Source organism: Heterocephalus glaber, unplaced genomic scaffold (assembly GCF_053883595.1).
Source record: "Heterocephalus glaber isolate CG9 unplaced genomic scaffold, H.glaber_assembly_v1.0 deba00000943, whole genome shotgun sequence".
NCBI lineage: Eukaryota > Metazoa > Chordata > Mammalia > Rodentia > Bathyergidae > Heterocephalus > Heterocephalus glaber.
In genome coordinates, this window is record NW_028258175.1 from 2555119 (window position 1) to 2569114 (window position 13996).

At 62.4% G+C, this 13996-nt stretch overlaps 1 protein-coding gene across 22 annotated transcripts in view; it reads right to left on the reverse strand.

Moving 5' to 3' along the window:
• Nucleotides 1–2101: 2101 nt before the first annotated feature.
• Nucleotides 2102–13996, reverse strand: part of Katnip (katanin interacting protein) — a 179218-nt gene continuing 167323 nt past the window's right edge. For 19 of the 22 annotated variants that reach the window (XM_021237361.2, XM_087208835.1, XM_004856004.4 and 16 more), the window contains 9 exons: nucleotides 12846–13011; nucleotides 10263–10420; nucleotides 8976–9040; nucleotides 7590–7700; nucleotides 5951–6090; nucleotides 4420–4521; nucleotides 3802–3962; nucleotides 3609–3697; nucleotides 2102–3184 (listed from right to left, as the gene is read on the reverse strand). In XM_021237361.2, coding sequence (XP_021093020.1) covers nucleotides 3126–3184; nucleotides 3609–3697; nucleotides 3802–3962; nucleotides 4420–4521; nucleotides 5951–6090; nucleotides 7590–7700; nucleotides 8976–9040; nucleotides 10263–10420; nucleotides 12846–13011 — 1051 coding nt within the window. In that variant the 3' untranslated portion in view covers nucleotides 2102–3125. Of the gene's footprint in view, nucleotides 3185–3608; nucleotides 3698–3801; nucleotides 3963–4419; nucleotides 5592–5950; nucleotides 6091–7589; nucleotides 7701–8975; nucleotides 9041–10262; nucleotides 10421–10873; nucleotides 11161–12845; nucleotides 13012–13996 lie in introns of those variants that run through there. The other 3 variants (XR_015450358.1, XR_015450359.1, XR_015450360.1) reach the window with 3 other exon arrangements.

Here is a 13996-nt window from a genome sequence, read left to right on the forward strand (position 1 = left end):
AGGGGTGTGGGGTGGCCTGCACTCAGCCCATGGGAAGCTGGCTTTAAGGCCAGTGCCCTTCCCGGGCCATCAGCTGAGCCTGGGAGCTTCCAGGAGGCCGGGAGTGGGAGGGAGAGCTACCTTGTCCTAGGAGAGCTACCACTGTCTGGGCAGTGAGGGGAGACAAGGAGCACCCCCCACCCCCACAGCCTGAGGGGTGCAGTCCAGGGTGAGGTGCACGGCGCCCACCACAGTCCACAGAGCGGGCCAGGCAGTCCAGGCCGGTGCTAAAGCCGCTCACGAGGCCACAGCCAGGGCGTGGGGAGCTGGCTGCAGGGGCGCGCGGCCCCAGGACCATGTCCTCGGCTACAGGCCCATGAGCTCTGTGGGCTGAGGGTGTCCTGTGTGCTGGCTGTTAGAGCTCGGTTGTCACTGTCGCAGAATGAGAGGCGGGCAGGTGAGCAATGCTGTGGCAAACACCGGGACTCACCCGCACCATCAGGGCCACCTCTGGGGCCTGGAGACAGCACAGGCAGGCCTCGCCCTGCCGCCCGGCCCAGCTCAGTGGTGTCGCTGGCTGGACGCCTGAGGTGGAGTCCTGGGGCCGGACCTCTCTGGGTGCCCCACCCGGCCTGATTTCCAGGGCCTGCAGCACTGTCCCCACCTGGCCTCTGTTCCTGCCCAGAGAAGCTGGGAGTCTGAACTGCAGCCTGAACCCCAATGGGACGGGAAGGCAACTAATTGAAAAGATTTAAAGGTGGTCTAGACGCAGTCCCCAGGCTGAGCCTCCAGGCTGGGCCCCCCACCCCAGGCCTGAGGCACCACTGCTGGGGGGTGAGGTGGGGGAGGGACGCACTTGCAGGCTGGGCCCTTCTGGTCTGGGCCTTCCGTGGGGGCGACAGAGAGTCTGCGACCGAGGGGGGCTGGTCCTCCCCACTGCAGGACAGCGGGCATCCGAGGGGCCCAGGCCTGGCGCTCCTGGGAGCCCTCCCTGCTCTTTCCAAGCCCGCCAGCCACGCTGCAGCCTGGGGTCACAGACTCGGGGTGGTACGCACAGGGTGGGAAGCGCAGGACCGAGGGAGAGCTCCCCGGAACAGCTGAGCCAGACCGCTACCCCACGACCCAAGGGCCACCCCTGATGTTCTATCCCTCTCCTTGCGGACGCTGGCGCTTGGCTGTCTGTTTGCTTGAGTTGAGGCAACGGTGCACCGTTGCATTCACATGAAAAATAGCTGGGCACCTGGCTTCCCTAATGCCCTCGAGAATGTGGCTCCTCGGGACGGCAGGCGCTGAGGCTGTCCTGGCGCCCCGGTTCCAGCAGGCCAGCTTTGCTCCCCGACACGGCTGGCCCGGCCCTGAGGAATGGGGACCCAGCAAGGCCTCGCCAGGGTTGAGGTGCAGAGGCCCTGGCTGGGCCCTTCCTGAGCCCCCAGGGCCCCCGGGGCACCACCAACTCCAGGGAGGGCACAGCAGGCCCTGCCTCCTCAACACTTGGAGGGGTCTGGGAAGGGGCACAGCTCCCTCCAGACAGGGGCCCTCCCCACCAGCACAGAGGCAGGATGTGCCACGTGCAGAGCCCTCCTGCCTGCGGCCTGGACCCCCACTGGCCAACTGCATCGTTTTCTGGCTCCAGGGCTGCCTCACCCAGAACCCAGGGCCCACCCCCACTACCTGAAGGAAGCAGGGAAGAGGGGAGCAGGAGGGAGGAGCCCAGGAATCAGGCCTCTTGGGGGATGGTGCCCCAGGATCCACATGTGATGAAGGCGAATCCAAGGCCAAAGACTCCCAGGATTTTCAGACGCACACACACACACCCCTGCCCGGCCCCAGCTACTTGATGGGTGTCTTACAATCTGCACATGGACCAGCAGCTTCCAAAGCTGTGTGTCCCAGGAAGTTACACGACCTCTCTCATGTGGTGAGGGCAACGCCAGAGCCTGCCCGGAGGGTTCACATATTCGTACGGGCTCCACTTATGTGTCTACCGAGGGCACGATGGGACTCCACGGAGTGGGCTGGCCAGGGACCCGACCCGCCTGCAGGTGCGGAGGGAACTCAGAGCCTGAACTGTGCAGCCGGCCTCAGGCGGCTCGCGGTCTGACCCCAAATCCAGCGCACCAGATTCTATTCCCAATAACATCTTTTATTGATTTTGCAAGAGAAAAAATAGAAATTTATTTTAGAGTTAATGCCTGTACAGCTTTTTTCTCTCCTACATGGCATGGTGCATACAACCATTATAAACGTCGGCTTGGCTCTGAGGGCAGCGTGTGTGGTGCTCGCCCCGGCTCCCGGGCAAGTCTGTTGCCCTCGCCCTGTGGGACAGGAGGCCGGGGCTCCCTCTGAAGCGGCACCACTGGTTCTGGGGCCGAGAGCCAAGCCCAGGAGCACAGGGTGCCCAACCCCTCTGGGCACAGAGCTTTGGCGCTACAGGTGAGATGGATCTTCTCTGGGAGAGGCAGTTCTTATCTTCACATCAGCCCGCTCCAAAGGAAAAGTGCATGTGCATAGCTGCTGGGCCCAGGCCGGGAAGCTTGTGAAGTATGTGCTGCGCTGTGGTTGCATAGGAACACGCTTGGAGGACAGTGCTGTGCGGTCCGGGCCCGGTGCCAGGAAAACAACAGATTAATATTGAGACGAGAAATTACCCACCACTGGGAAGCCAATTAGGCCCCTGATCCAAGCTTGTTACGGAGATGGAAATGGATATGCTCTGGGCCTTTCCGACCGGTGCAAGGCGCGTTTCCAATTCACTGGGAAGCAGCTGGGGAGGAGCCCCGAGTGGACGAGTCCTGGTGGCAAGGCGGGGTGGGCATCCTCCACTGCTGCCTGTGCCTCTCGCTTCCCGCCCCCGTAGGTCACACAGCACGGCTGACCCCGTCCTGGGCTTGGCAAGGGGACAGATGCCCCGCCCCTGCGGGACCAACTCCCTGAGGGGCGTGAGGAGAAGGCACTGCTGCACCCCGCCCAGAAGTGCAGCCCATCCCCTCCACTCGGCTCCTGTGCCTCGCGGCTCCTCCCAAGTCCCTTGTCCCTCTACCCCATGGTTCTCTTCCAGCCCCGACACTGGAGACAGGGCAAGGGACGAGCCCTGCTCGGAACAGTGACAGAGCCACCTGGCGGGAGGCCGGCTCTCCCTCCTGCCGTCAGCACCGCCACCGCCTGGATGTCTCCTTCTCACTTATGCAGGTTTTGGGACGCAGGGCTGTCAAGGCAGAGGACAGAGGGAGCAGAATCAGCACCCCCAAGTCTGCAGGGAAGTCCCACCCCTTGGGCGTGCTGGGCCTTTCCCATGCCTGGAGTGGGCGCTGACATGGGCCCCAGGCCTTGCCCGCGCACCTGGCACACACTGGGATCCTTTGGGATCCAAAAGTCACCTCCTTGGGGATGCTCTGTCCTTGGCACAGCTCCCCTGGCACAGGGCTGCCCCCTCGGACACAGCGCCTCTGCCCTCCCTGCCCTGAACTCCCCGGCACCCCCAGCGCTGCCCTCCCCAGCCTCAGCAGGCACCTGGCTGGAGGGAGTACCAGGCAGCGGGGGCAGAGTGGGTGTGGGTGGCCGCCAGACCCCTCTCCAGACCAAAGTCCCAGGTGGGCTTGGGTTGGCGCTGGGCAGGGACAGGAGCCAACCTGGATCTGCGACACTCGGCTTCCTCTTCGAGTTGGTGATGACCTGGTGCTCATTCATCATCTGGACGTCCTGGTCCTCCACCTGATTGCTGCGGGAAGGGAGGCACAGCTCGGGTCAGGCTCTGGGCCGAGTGTCCCGGCCCTCCATCCTCGTCAGCGCTGGCGGGGAGGTGTGGGTGGGGTGAGGACACACCTGATGGCCGTGTGTTTCTCCTGGTGACATATGTCCGTGTCCTCGGTGAAGAGGATGGTGTGGTAGGGCACTGTGGGCTCGCACGTGGGCAGGATGCCCCCTGCCAGGTGTGTCACCATGGCCAGGACCCCGTTGTACACGAGCAAGTCGTCCACTAGGAGCTGGGCAGACACCGGGGAGGCGCTGAGGGACCCTCCCCTCCCCTCCGCTCCCTCCTGACGGGCCCTGGGCAGAGCTCTGGGCAGAGTGCTCAGGGCCAAGGCTCTCTCCTCTGGGGCAGGGCTGGCATGCGTGGCCTGCACTGTGACCAGGCTGCAGAGGAGGAAGCTGGGGTTCGAAGCTCTTAGCCACCAGTCTCTGGCCCAGGGCCCTGCTGTCCTGTCCCACACTCCCCAGACCACCACGCCTCTGCAGGGGCCATGAGGGCACAGCCACCTCGCCCCAGGGCGGTTTTGGATCCACAGTTGGGTGGAAATTCTGCATGCATCTGAGCACTGGGGGTTTGTATCTGAGGTTGCAACAGAGAGAAGTAAATCAAACTGCGACAAATGATAATTGCCAGTGGCCTAATTACCAATGAGCACAATTATCTCCAAAGCTCAGCTAATAAGTACTTACGCCAAATTCCTTCACCCCTCGCTGGGGCGTTTTCGCGTAATTCCATAGTTTGATCATTGACACGGTGGTGGGCAGATCGAAAATCACATAAACCCGATTCACCTGCCAGAGAGCAGAGCTAATTAAACAGGCAGGTTTGCAAATAGAGGCGCTTGCAGGGCTGGTGCTGGGAAGGGCAGGGCCTGGCCGGAGGTGCCTGGGGCAGCGCTGCCCAGCGGCTGGAGTCCCGCAGATTTTCATCTCCTCCGAGCCCATCTCCAGTCAGGTCACGTGTGGCTGCATTTGCAGCAAACCGCTGAGCTGGCTCTTGGAGGGCCTGTTTTCCTGGGCGATGTGGCTCTCATTTAAACCTGGTTAGGGGACAGGAACATCCCCAGCCTCCCTGGCTCCACATCAGGCCCAGAAATCATGTGCTGCTCTGTGGGCCAAAGGGCCCGAGCCGAGGAGCACTGCCCTCGGCACCCAGCACGGCCTGACTCTTACTCGTCCTTCCCTGGAAGCAGAAATGAAAAGCAAAGCAGAGGCCTGGAAGAACCCTGGGTAATTCTCGGCATGTGGCTCAGAGGCTCCGCCTGGATCAGGCGAGGCACCCAGCTCAGTGCAGACCCAGCTGCAGCAGTGGCCCAGGCAGCCCCGCTCTGCCCCACCTCCCCTTGCAAGACCAAACAGAGAAAGCAGCTTTCTGCAGGATTCTCGGCTGCAGCCAGAGGGGCGGGCTGCGGGGGACACAGCCTCAGGCTGTGCCAGGGAGCCAGTGGGGGCCAGGCATGAGCCCCTCTTCCTGGGGTGCAGGCAGACACAGGCACGGGGTCTCAGGGGCCGAACCAGCTCGGGACACCGAGGGACTCCCGGCCCGTGTGAGGGTGGCCTCTGACAAACACCAGTCACGCAGTGGCTGCTGCTGCTCCTTTCTGTGACGCTGTGGGAGGCTAAGGGCAGGCCGGCTCTCCCTGCTGTGCTCCTGGCTCGGGTACCTGGCCCGGGATGAGATGAGGGGTGCCGGCCAACCCGTCCCCAGCCTGCCCCTCATCACACTGCCACCCCAGGCCCAGCACTGAAGCCCGACTCTAGGCTCGCCATGTGGCCTCGGGCCAAGGACAGACAACACCACAGTGTGTAGAGCTTGATGGCGGGAAACCGAGTCAGCAGTCAGAAGAGCTGACCAGGCAGATCTGGGGTCAGAAAGAAGACAGGGAGCCACGTTGGGGTCAGGTGGTCCGGATGTAGGGAAGGGGCAGAAAGCAAGGGAGGAGCCCGGCTGGAAGGCAGAGAGCAGAGCGCACTGCAGAGGCACGAACAGCAGGGGCCCATGCCTCCGGCCTGCTCCCCTGGGACCCTGGCTGCAGACTCCCATGCAGCCCCATCCTCCTGGAGCCCCTCTTAGAAGCCCCTCCCCAAACTGAGAGAAAGAAATGCCAGTCAGGGGAGCTGACCCCTCAGGCACGGCAGCAAAGCAGCCTGCCCCATCCCAGAAGAGAAGGGACAGTGTCTCCCACCCACCCGGGGCCAGGGTGGCTGCCAGGGAACCCACCAGGCCTGGCAGGATGGGTGCCAGCCACATGTGCCTGCCGTCGCTGGTGTCGTTCACCTGGTCGATGAGCTTGTTGGGGGTCCGCACGTCCCCACACACGCCCTCCAGCACATTCACGCTGTCCGGGAAGGCGGCGATATCTGCACAGCAGCTAAGGGGCTGCAACCCAAAGCCATGTAGGGGGGATGCAGGGCTGGGGGCCGCTGCTCGGGTAACCAGGAAGCCACAGCTAAACTGGACCCATTGTGGGAAGTGGGGGACAGGGTTTCGGGGCGTGTGGAGGGCAGCGGCATCAAGGGCACAGTGGGAGAGGGGGTTCTTGTGCTGCCGCAGAACACGTGAGTGTCTCCTCTCCACAGGGCCAGGAGGTGGTGGGGCTCTGCTTGGTGTGACCAGGCCAGGCCAGGTCTCCCTGCCCTGGCGGGAGGGGTGGCACTGTGACCCATTCAGCTGTTAGGGCCCACGGAAGCCTGGGGAATTCAGGGGACAGGACTAGGCCTCTTCCCTCATCTTGTGGTCACTGGTGCCTTATATGGCCGAGCAACTGCTGGTGATGACCAAAAAGTCCGTCAGCACAGCCAGGCGTGGGCGCGCACACCTGCGATCCCACTACTCTGGGAGGCTGAGGCAGGAGGATCGCAGGATTGAGCACAGCCTGGCAACTTGGTGACTTAGAGAGACCCTGTCTCCAAGTAAAAAAGGGCTGGGGATGTGGCTCAGGCCCTGGGTGCAACCCCAGTACCAAAAAAATAAAAGAAGTCAAATCAGGATCATCCATCCCAGCTGGCTGGGGACAGGGCGCTAGCAGAAGGCAGAAAATGGACGGGGGCCTGGCTTTGGCCTTGGGGCCACCCTGCCCCGCCCTTCCTGGCTGTGGTGGGTCAGAGACCATGGACTCAAGGGCACAGGGCTGCAGCAGGTTGTGTAGCATAGTGGCTGGGCAGCTTGGTGGTTAGGCCCCATGCTCTGAGCCAGGCTGGCGGGCTGTGCAACCTTGGGGAGCCATGTACCTCTGCGTCCAAGGTGCTCCTCCGCGAAGTGGGGAGACCAACAAACTTCCTTCAGGGCTGCCATGTGGGCAGATGGGGTCCTGTGCCCGGCAGTGAGCCCACAGCAAATGTGAGCAATGCATTTAGGGGCTGAGGTGGATGGGAGGGCTCTCCTGCAGGAAGGGCAGTGGCACTTGGCTCAGCCATTGCTGCTGTGTGGCCGCTGGCCTTGCACTGCCAATTTCTCCTGAAGCCAGGGATGAGGTTTTTCTTTAAAAAGCAGTGGCAACTAACGCAAAATGCTCCAGAACTCACTGGGCTGGCAGTCGGCCAGTTCCAGTGTGGGCATACCACAGGTAAGGGGTCCCACGATTAAGACAGCCAGACAGCGCTATGCTGGAGGGCTCTCCTGCAGACCTTGTCAGAGCCTTTAGAACGCCAAAGCACCTGTGGTTCTCGGACTGACCGGGGCTATGGGATCGCCCCAGCAGGTGCACCTGGGAACTCCCGTTTTTCTCTCCTGAAGGCCCCCGTAAGCAAAGCCCAGCAGCACTTTGCACCCCGGGTCAGATTCCTGGAGGGACATCTCCCGCCCATCCCAGGTGCCCACTCCCCCGGCCTCCCGCGCCCATCCTGTCCAGAAAGGATACTGCTCTCCGACAGGGGGATCCTCTCCCCCTGCTCGTCATACAGCTCTAGCCCTGTGAGGCCAATGTAGTAGGGGTCGCCCCAGCTGGTCAGGAGCTGGAACTGGAAAATGACTGGATGCATGATTAAGGAAAGGAGACTTGAGTTTTGGGGAACAAAGGAGAGCTAGGACAGAGGTGGCAGGGACCTCAGGGCACACAGATGGAGAGAGGATGGCGCTCTTCTCTCTGGGAGATGCAAGCTCATCAAAATGCACGTGCATTGCGCTTTCGTCCATTCACACAGCGAGGGTGGCTTCACTCTGGGCCCAGGAGCAGATAAGGTGTCGCTGGCTTACTGACTGGGGCTGAACAAAGGGCTCTTCTCATGCCTCAGTTTCCCTGGCTGTAAAAGGACCAGATCGCAGCATGGCTGCCCGCAGTCCCTGTCATGGTTACATGTGGGGGTCCCCACTGCCTCCTGAGCTCAGGCGGGACTTTCCAAGGTGACTGAATCATAGGGTGCTGCAGGTAAATGCAGCCTTAGCAGGTGGGATCTGTGGAGGGGGCCATGGGGCCACCGGGTAAGGTGCGTCCCCCTCTCCTTCCTCCTCTCGCTCCCTGCCCTGCTGGTCGCTGGGCTGGGAGCAGCTCTCCTTTGTCCAGGCCTCCTGCCGCGCCTGTCCTGTTTCAGCCTGAGCGCAGATGCATTTCTAAACTGTGAGCCAAAATAGACCTCTCCTCCCATGAGTTGAAGGTGTCCCAGGCCTCTCAAGCATGCAGGGCGTTAGGAGCCCGTGAGTGTCATGGCAGTAGGAGGGCTGGGCGCAGCAGGTGACAGGCACCGGCCAGGGATTGAGCCCTCCACGGCCAGCTTCCTGCCCACTCTGTGCTCCCAGGGGCAGGGGCAGTGGCTCCCAGGGACAGTGTGGCCTCAGGCAATCCTTCCAGAGCAGGACAGCTAGAAACAGGGCTGTGGGGGCAGCTACCTGGCTTATCAGCTCTGTCTACCCTTCCCAGAGGTGCAGTCTTGAGCGAGTCAGGCGTCCTCTCCACGCCCTTAGCCGTACCCAGCGGCCAATACCCAGGGCTGTTTGGGGACTGTGCTACTACAAACAATGCACTGAGAATGTGGCCCTCAGAGGCCAGGATGCTGGAGCTCTGCTGTTCCTGTCCCTGCTCCTCCCTGCCTGGTCTTGGCCCAGCTTCAGCTTCTGCAGCTCCCACCCTGCACGCTGGGTCCCCTGCGCTGCCTCCTGCCGATCCAGGATCACTGCTGCTGCCCCAGCAGCACCCAGTGTACCTGAGGTCGGGCAGTCCTGTCCTCCCTTGCCTTTGTTTTCCTGCATGGCATACTAGCTGCTGGGCCCCCTGCCTCAGCTGGCCTAGCTGGTGGTGGGAGCAGGATACAGCCGCAGGGCATGGGCGGGGCCTCATAGTCCATGCTTGCGTGCTCCAGGCTTCTCGTGTCCAGCCTGGAGAAACAGAGCAGCACTGTGGATCCCCAGTGCCCGAGGCCACTGGTCTGTCCCCGCCGCCGCCCCCGGGCAGTGGACTCTGCAGAACTGTGGCAGTTGAGTGCCCGACCCTTTTCACAAGGAGGCTCAGCACCCTGAGGGCGGCCACCGGCAGGAGTTGCTCCTCTGATGTGGACCCACTCTTAAACGCCCCCGGAGACGGGGCTCTGGGGCCCAGAGGCCCGAGTGGCTGGCTCAGGGCCTTAGGACTGGGATGAGCCCAGGTCCTGCCCACTCCCCCACAGGCCGGCAGAGGCCACACTGGTGACAGGGTGGCTGGGCAAGGACTGAGGTCTGAGGCCAAGTACAGCGGTGGCGGAGCAAAGGCCCGAGGTGGGAGGGGCTGAGGGAAGGGAGGGAAAGGTGCTATGCGGACAGCAGTGGCCAGGAGAGCTGGAGAGCAGGCGGGGGCGGGGCGGGCTCAGAGATGGGCAGCCCTGGGCTGTGGCTTCCCCAGCAGCCTCCGCTCCACACCGGAATGGGCAGAGTCCTCCTCCCGGGAGGGCGGGAGCTGGAAGGGTGCCTCGAAGGGCCTCAGAGAGACCTGAGCCAGTGAGGAAGAGCCATCCTCCATTGCCCAGCTCTCCCTGGTCTTCAGCAGGCACCTCCCGCCCAGCCTGGGTCTCCTCTAAGCTCAAGGGAAATGTGCCAATTAAGTGACCAGCCCAGGAAGCCTGGGCACGGGAGGGAAGCTCGCTCCCTTCTGGGAGGCCGGCCTGGCGTGCTCAGGCACTGAGGGGTTCAAATGAGCAGACGCAACGTGGCATTTACAAACCCTTATGAACTGCACGGCAGGACTGGCCGGAAACCCCGGTGAGCCTATGAGATGTGAGGCTCTATTTTGCTCTTTGGAGTCTTTTAAAATAAGGAACACAGAAACAAGAGAAGGAAAGCCCGGGCCAAGCCAGCCAGTGGGCATTTCTGGAACCCAGGCGGGCCGCGGCCTCTTTTCCCAGCAGGAAGCACAGCGAAGCATTTCAAGTCTTAAGCACTCCAGACTGGGAAAAACCCAAGCAGCTCAGACAGGCGTGCGGCCCACAGGCTCTGTGGAGCTGCAGGAAAGGGCCTGCCCCAAAAGCACTGCATTTGATCATCCATTTCAGGACCCTGTGGGCCACACTTCAGAGCGGCTTGGGGCAGTGGTGCGGGCTGGCGTCACCTGGCTGTGCGGGGCCCTCACCTCCTGGCCGGTGGGGACGGTGGCCAGGCCTGCAGGTAGTCCACAAAGAGGATTTCTTGAGCAAAATCGAAGTGGCAGTTGCCAGGGCCCTTCCGGATGAGGAAGCCGTCCACAGGAGAGACGCGTAGGCCGTCCAGGGACACGTGCACGACCTTGGCCTGGTGAGCGAGACACAGCTCATGGGAGAGGCTTCGGAGTCCCCGGAGCACGGCCCGGCCTGGCTCTCTGCCCCCCAGGCCCACAGACCCAGCCCACGCCCCAGTGTCGGCCCACTTCCTGCCAGGTGTGGCACCCTGCGCTGGCCGAGAGCAGAGGCCCAGATGGACTCAGCCCGACTGTGGGGGACAAGCTGCAGGGGTGGCACAGGACCCACCACGTCACCAGTGGCAGTGGCTGCGGCAGTACATCGCACAGGTCCAGGGTGCGGGCGCGGTGCGTGCCCATCGCTGAGCCTCCCTGTGCCTCGCTTCTCCCACCTGCTAACTTCCGAAACGTCCAGATGACCCCTGCACAGTGTGCCCCGTGCCACCCCCCGTCTGCAGCTCGCCTCCTTCAAACGCCGGGTCACACAGCACCCTGTCCTTGCGCCTTCGCCGGGACCGCAGGCCCACCTGCTGCCTGCTCAGAGCCCACGGCGCATCCTGCAGTGTCCAGGTCTCTGGGCGGCACAGACCCCAGTGACGCCATCTCCCGCTCTGCCACACTGTGGGTGCTCATGGACAGCTGCCGAGTTCCCGTGGACTTGGGTGGCACCTCCCGGTCCCAGCCAGAACTCTGCAGGCCGACGGAGGTGTGCCCCACCAGCAGCTCAGTCCTAACGCCGGGGTCTGAGGTGGTCTAGCACTGCCTGTGCTATGGCCGGGTGTGGGTGGCAGGCAGCCACGGCCGGGACCCTTTTCTGAGCACAGATTCTGGGGTCAGCTTCTCCCCAACACCTGCACCATCACGGTGAGCAACACGGGCACAGCTTTCTGACCAAACTGCTGGAGCTTCCTTTTGGGAGATGCAGGAAGGTGTGCGGGCGGGAGGAGCCCTGCCTTGGGTCACAGGGATAACTCCTTCATCGTCTATGTTGGGCACTCCCTTGTGAACCCAACAAGGGCAGGGCAGCTACTTCTGGCACAGCTGCATCTACGAGCCAGCACTGCCTCTGCCTGATGCTCCGGACCCAGGCATGACCAGTCTCCACCTCTACCACTCTCTGCTCTGCTTTCCTCAGGACCTGTGGCCCAAACGGAGGAACGGAGGCTCCTCATCTCATAAGGGGAGTCTGCTTTTCTCGGACTTGGGAGCCGGAAGGGCATAAACCCGGAACTGCTGGCACTGCCCCTGTGAGCAGTCACCAGAAGCGACTCCAGAGCAGAACTGGGGCCCAGGAGACGCCGTCACCCGCCAGAGCCCACTCCTGTCCAGCAGCATCTGCTTGGAGGGCAGAGGGGCTGAGCACCTTGCCCGGGCCCCAAAGGGCGTGAGGCCCCATCTGCGGGCGTCCAAGGCCCCGGCTTCCAACCCACAGTGAAGGGGATCGCAGGGCCTTGGTGTGGGGACCTGAGGCAGGGGCCCTGCCCTCTCACACCACGTGTCTGCCGCACCTCCCTCCTCCCTCCAGGGCCCCTCAGCATGGACCCCGAGACTGAGGGGCCAGGCCTGCGAGGTGGGGACTCTGAACCCAGAGCTCCAGGTTGAGACCCCAGCCTCCAAGAAGCTCGAATGGAAAGACTGACATGAACGGCTCAGGGGATTTAAGGGCTGAGAGCACACGCCAGGCAGAACAGGCATCTTCACTGTCTGTCAGTGCCCGCCTGGGTGGTGCTCACAGTGACCCAGGCCACTGAGGACCCAGGTCTGGGACCTCAGGAGCCGAGGCCAGGTCCTGGCCTGTGGATTGCACTGCGCAGAGGGAGCCAGCCCATCAGAGGGAGGTGGCACCAGGTCCCTCTCAGCTGAGGGGCGCAGGGGAAACAGCCGCACGGTGCCCAGGGACCTGCTCAGGACTGTGAGGCAGGGTCTGTGCCGCTGCACCCATGCGACGGGAGGCACAGTGCCATCCACTCCCAGGCCTGGAGGCCAGACGAGCCCAGGGAAGTGCCCTTCTGATGACCTTTCCCTGTTCCCACAGAGGCCATGCCTTAGAAACCTGCTCTTTTCACACCAGCAAGAAAAGAACAGTGTGGAAGTGGAGCGTGGCCTCGTCTGGCAGGCCCGGGTATTCTAGCTGTGGGACCTCAGCTCATGGTTGGACCTTTCTGAACCTCCACTTACTCCCCTGAGAAAGGGGCCGTGACCCTGTAGCCCAGAGCTGGGATGGAGACCCAGTGAATGGCAGAGCACACAGAGCCCTTCCGCAGGCCTGGCCCCGAGGGCCCCACGCCAGCAGACCCGGCCTTGGGTCCTGGCTACACGGGGCTCCTGGGTCTGCATTTGCTGCTTGTGGAAGGAAATGGGAGCTCCTTCCCCGTATCACCCCCAGTTCCACTTGGAGAGTCCCGAGGATTCACGCTTCTCTCCGGCAGCATCACTAGCCATTCATCACAGGTCTGTTTCCTTGACAGTGGCCTGAGTGTGGCCACGTCCCCAGCTCACCCCGCGATAGGTGTCCTCGGGAGATTTATTGTAGTTCCAGAAGCGCAGGCCAGCCAGGCTTTCAGCTCTGTCGAAGCGGATCGTGACCACATGGTCCAGCCCAGGCCAGAAGGGGATCAGCCACATGTGCTCATCCTCCGTGGTGATGTTGATGCCATCAATCAACCTGCCAGGAGGGGTGGGTGGGGGAAGGGGCAGCAGAGGTGTGGCCGAGACTGCGGCGGGGGGGGGGGGGGCTCGCCCCTTACTCCTCCGCCAGGCCCCATGCAGAGGCTGCAGCAGCTTTGGCCACAGCTGTGGCTAAAGCGATCTACAGTGACAGGGCCCTCTCATCCATAAATTAGACAAAATGTTAAGAAGGGAAAAAGAACTCAGAACAGCCAGTGCTGATAAAGGCCCAGTGAAGCAACCACTGGGGTTAAAGAAAGAACAGGGAAACATGCAATATTTCAGGGCCCTTTAGCCCACACTCCCACTTCTGGGATTTCTTTGCCCCTGTGGAGAATTTATTCCGCACATTGGAAAGGTCATCTGCACAAAGACATTGATTAGAGTTATGCATACTGGCAACGCAAGGGTGCGCGCGCGCACACACACACAAACACACACACACACACACACATGCTCAGGATCACCTAAAATATCTCAGAACAGGGAAATGGTTAAGTAAATCGGAACTGAGCAATCAGGAGGCTCTGTGATAACACAGGACAGGGGAGCCACAGGACGGCGGGGACACCGACTACGACCCTGGGCACCAGGGACCAGGCTGGGAGAGACTGAGCCAAAGTGAGGAACACGGGACAGAGGGCTGAGAGGTGGGTTTTTTCTCTGACTCCGAGACTTTCTGAGATTTCTGCATTGGCGTCATGATGCATTTTGAGAGACACAAACCCTTCTTTCTTGGGTGAGGCAGAAAGGTGGAGGACACCGGGGGACAAGGTGGCCCTTGGCTGGACAAGGGCAGGAGGAGGTGGTGACCCTGAGAGCAGGACTGGGCCGACCGTGCCAGTGCCATGGGCTGGGAACCCCGGGAAGCCCAGTCACAGGAGGAGCGGCACCCCGGGCCCTTCCCAGGCTCTGCGGGTGCTGAGGGCCGTCTCTCTCCTGGCCACCCTGCCTCGCTCTCCAGCCCCGCGGCCCCAGCCCCA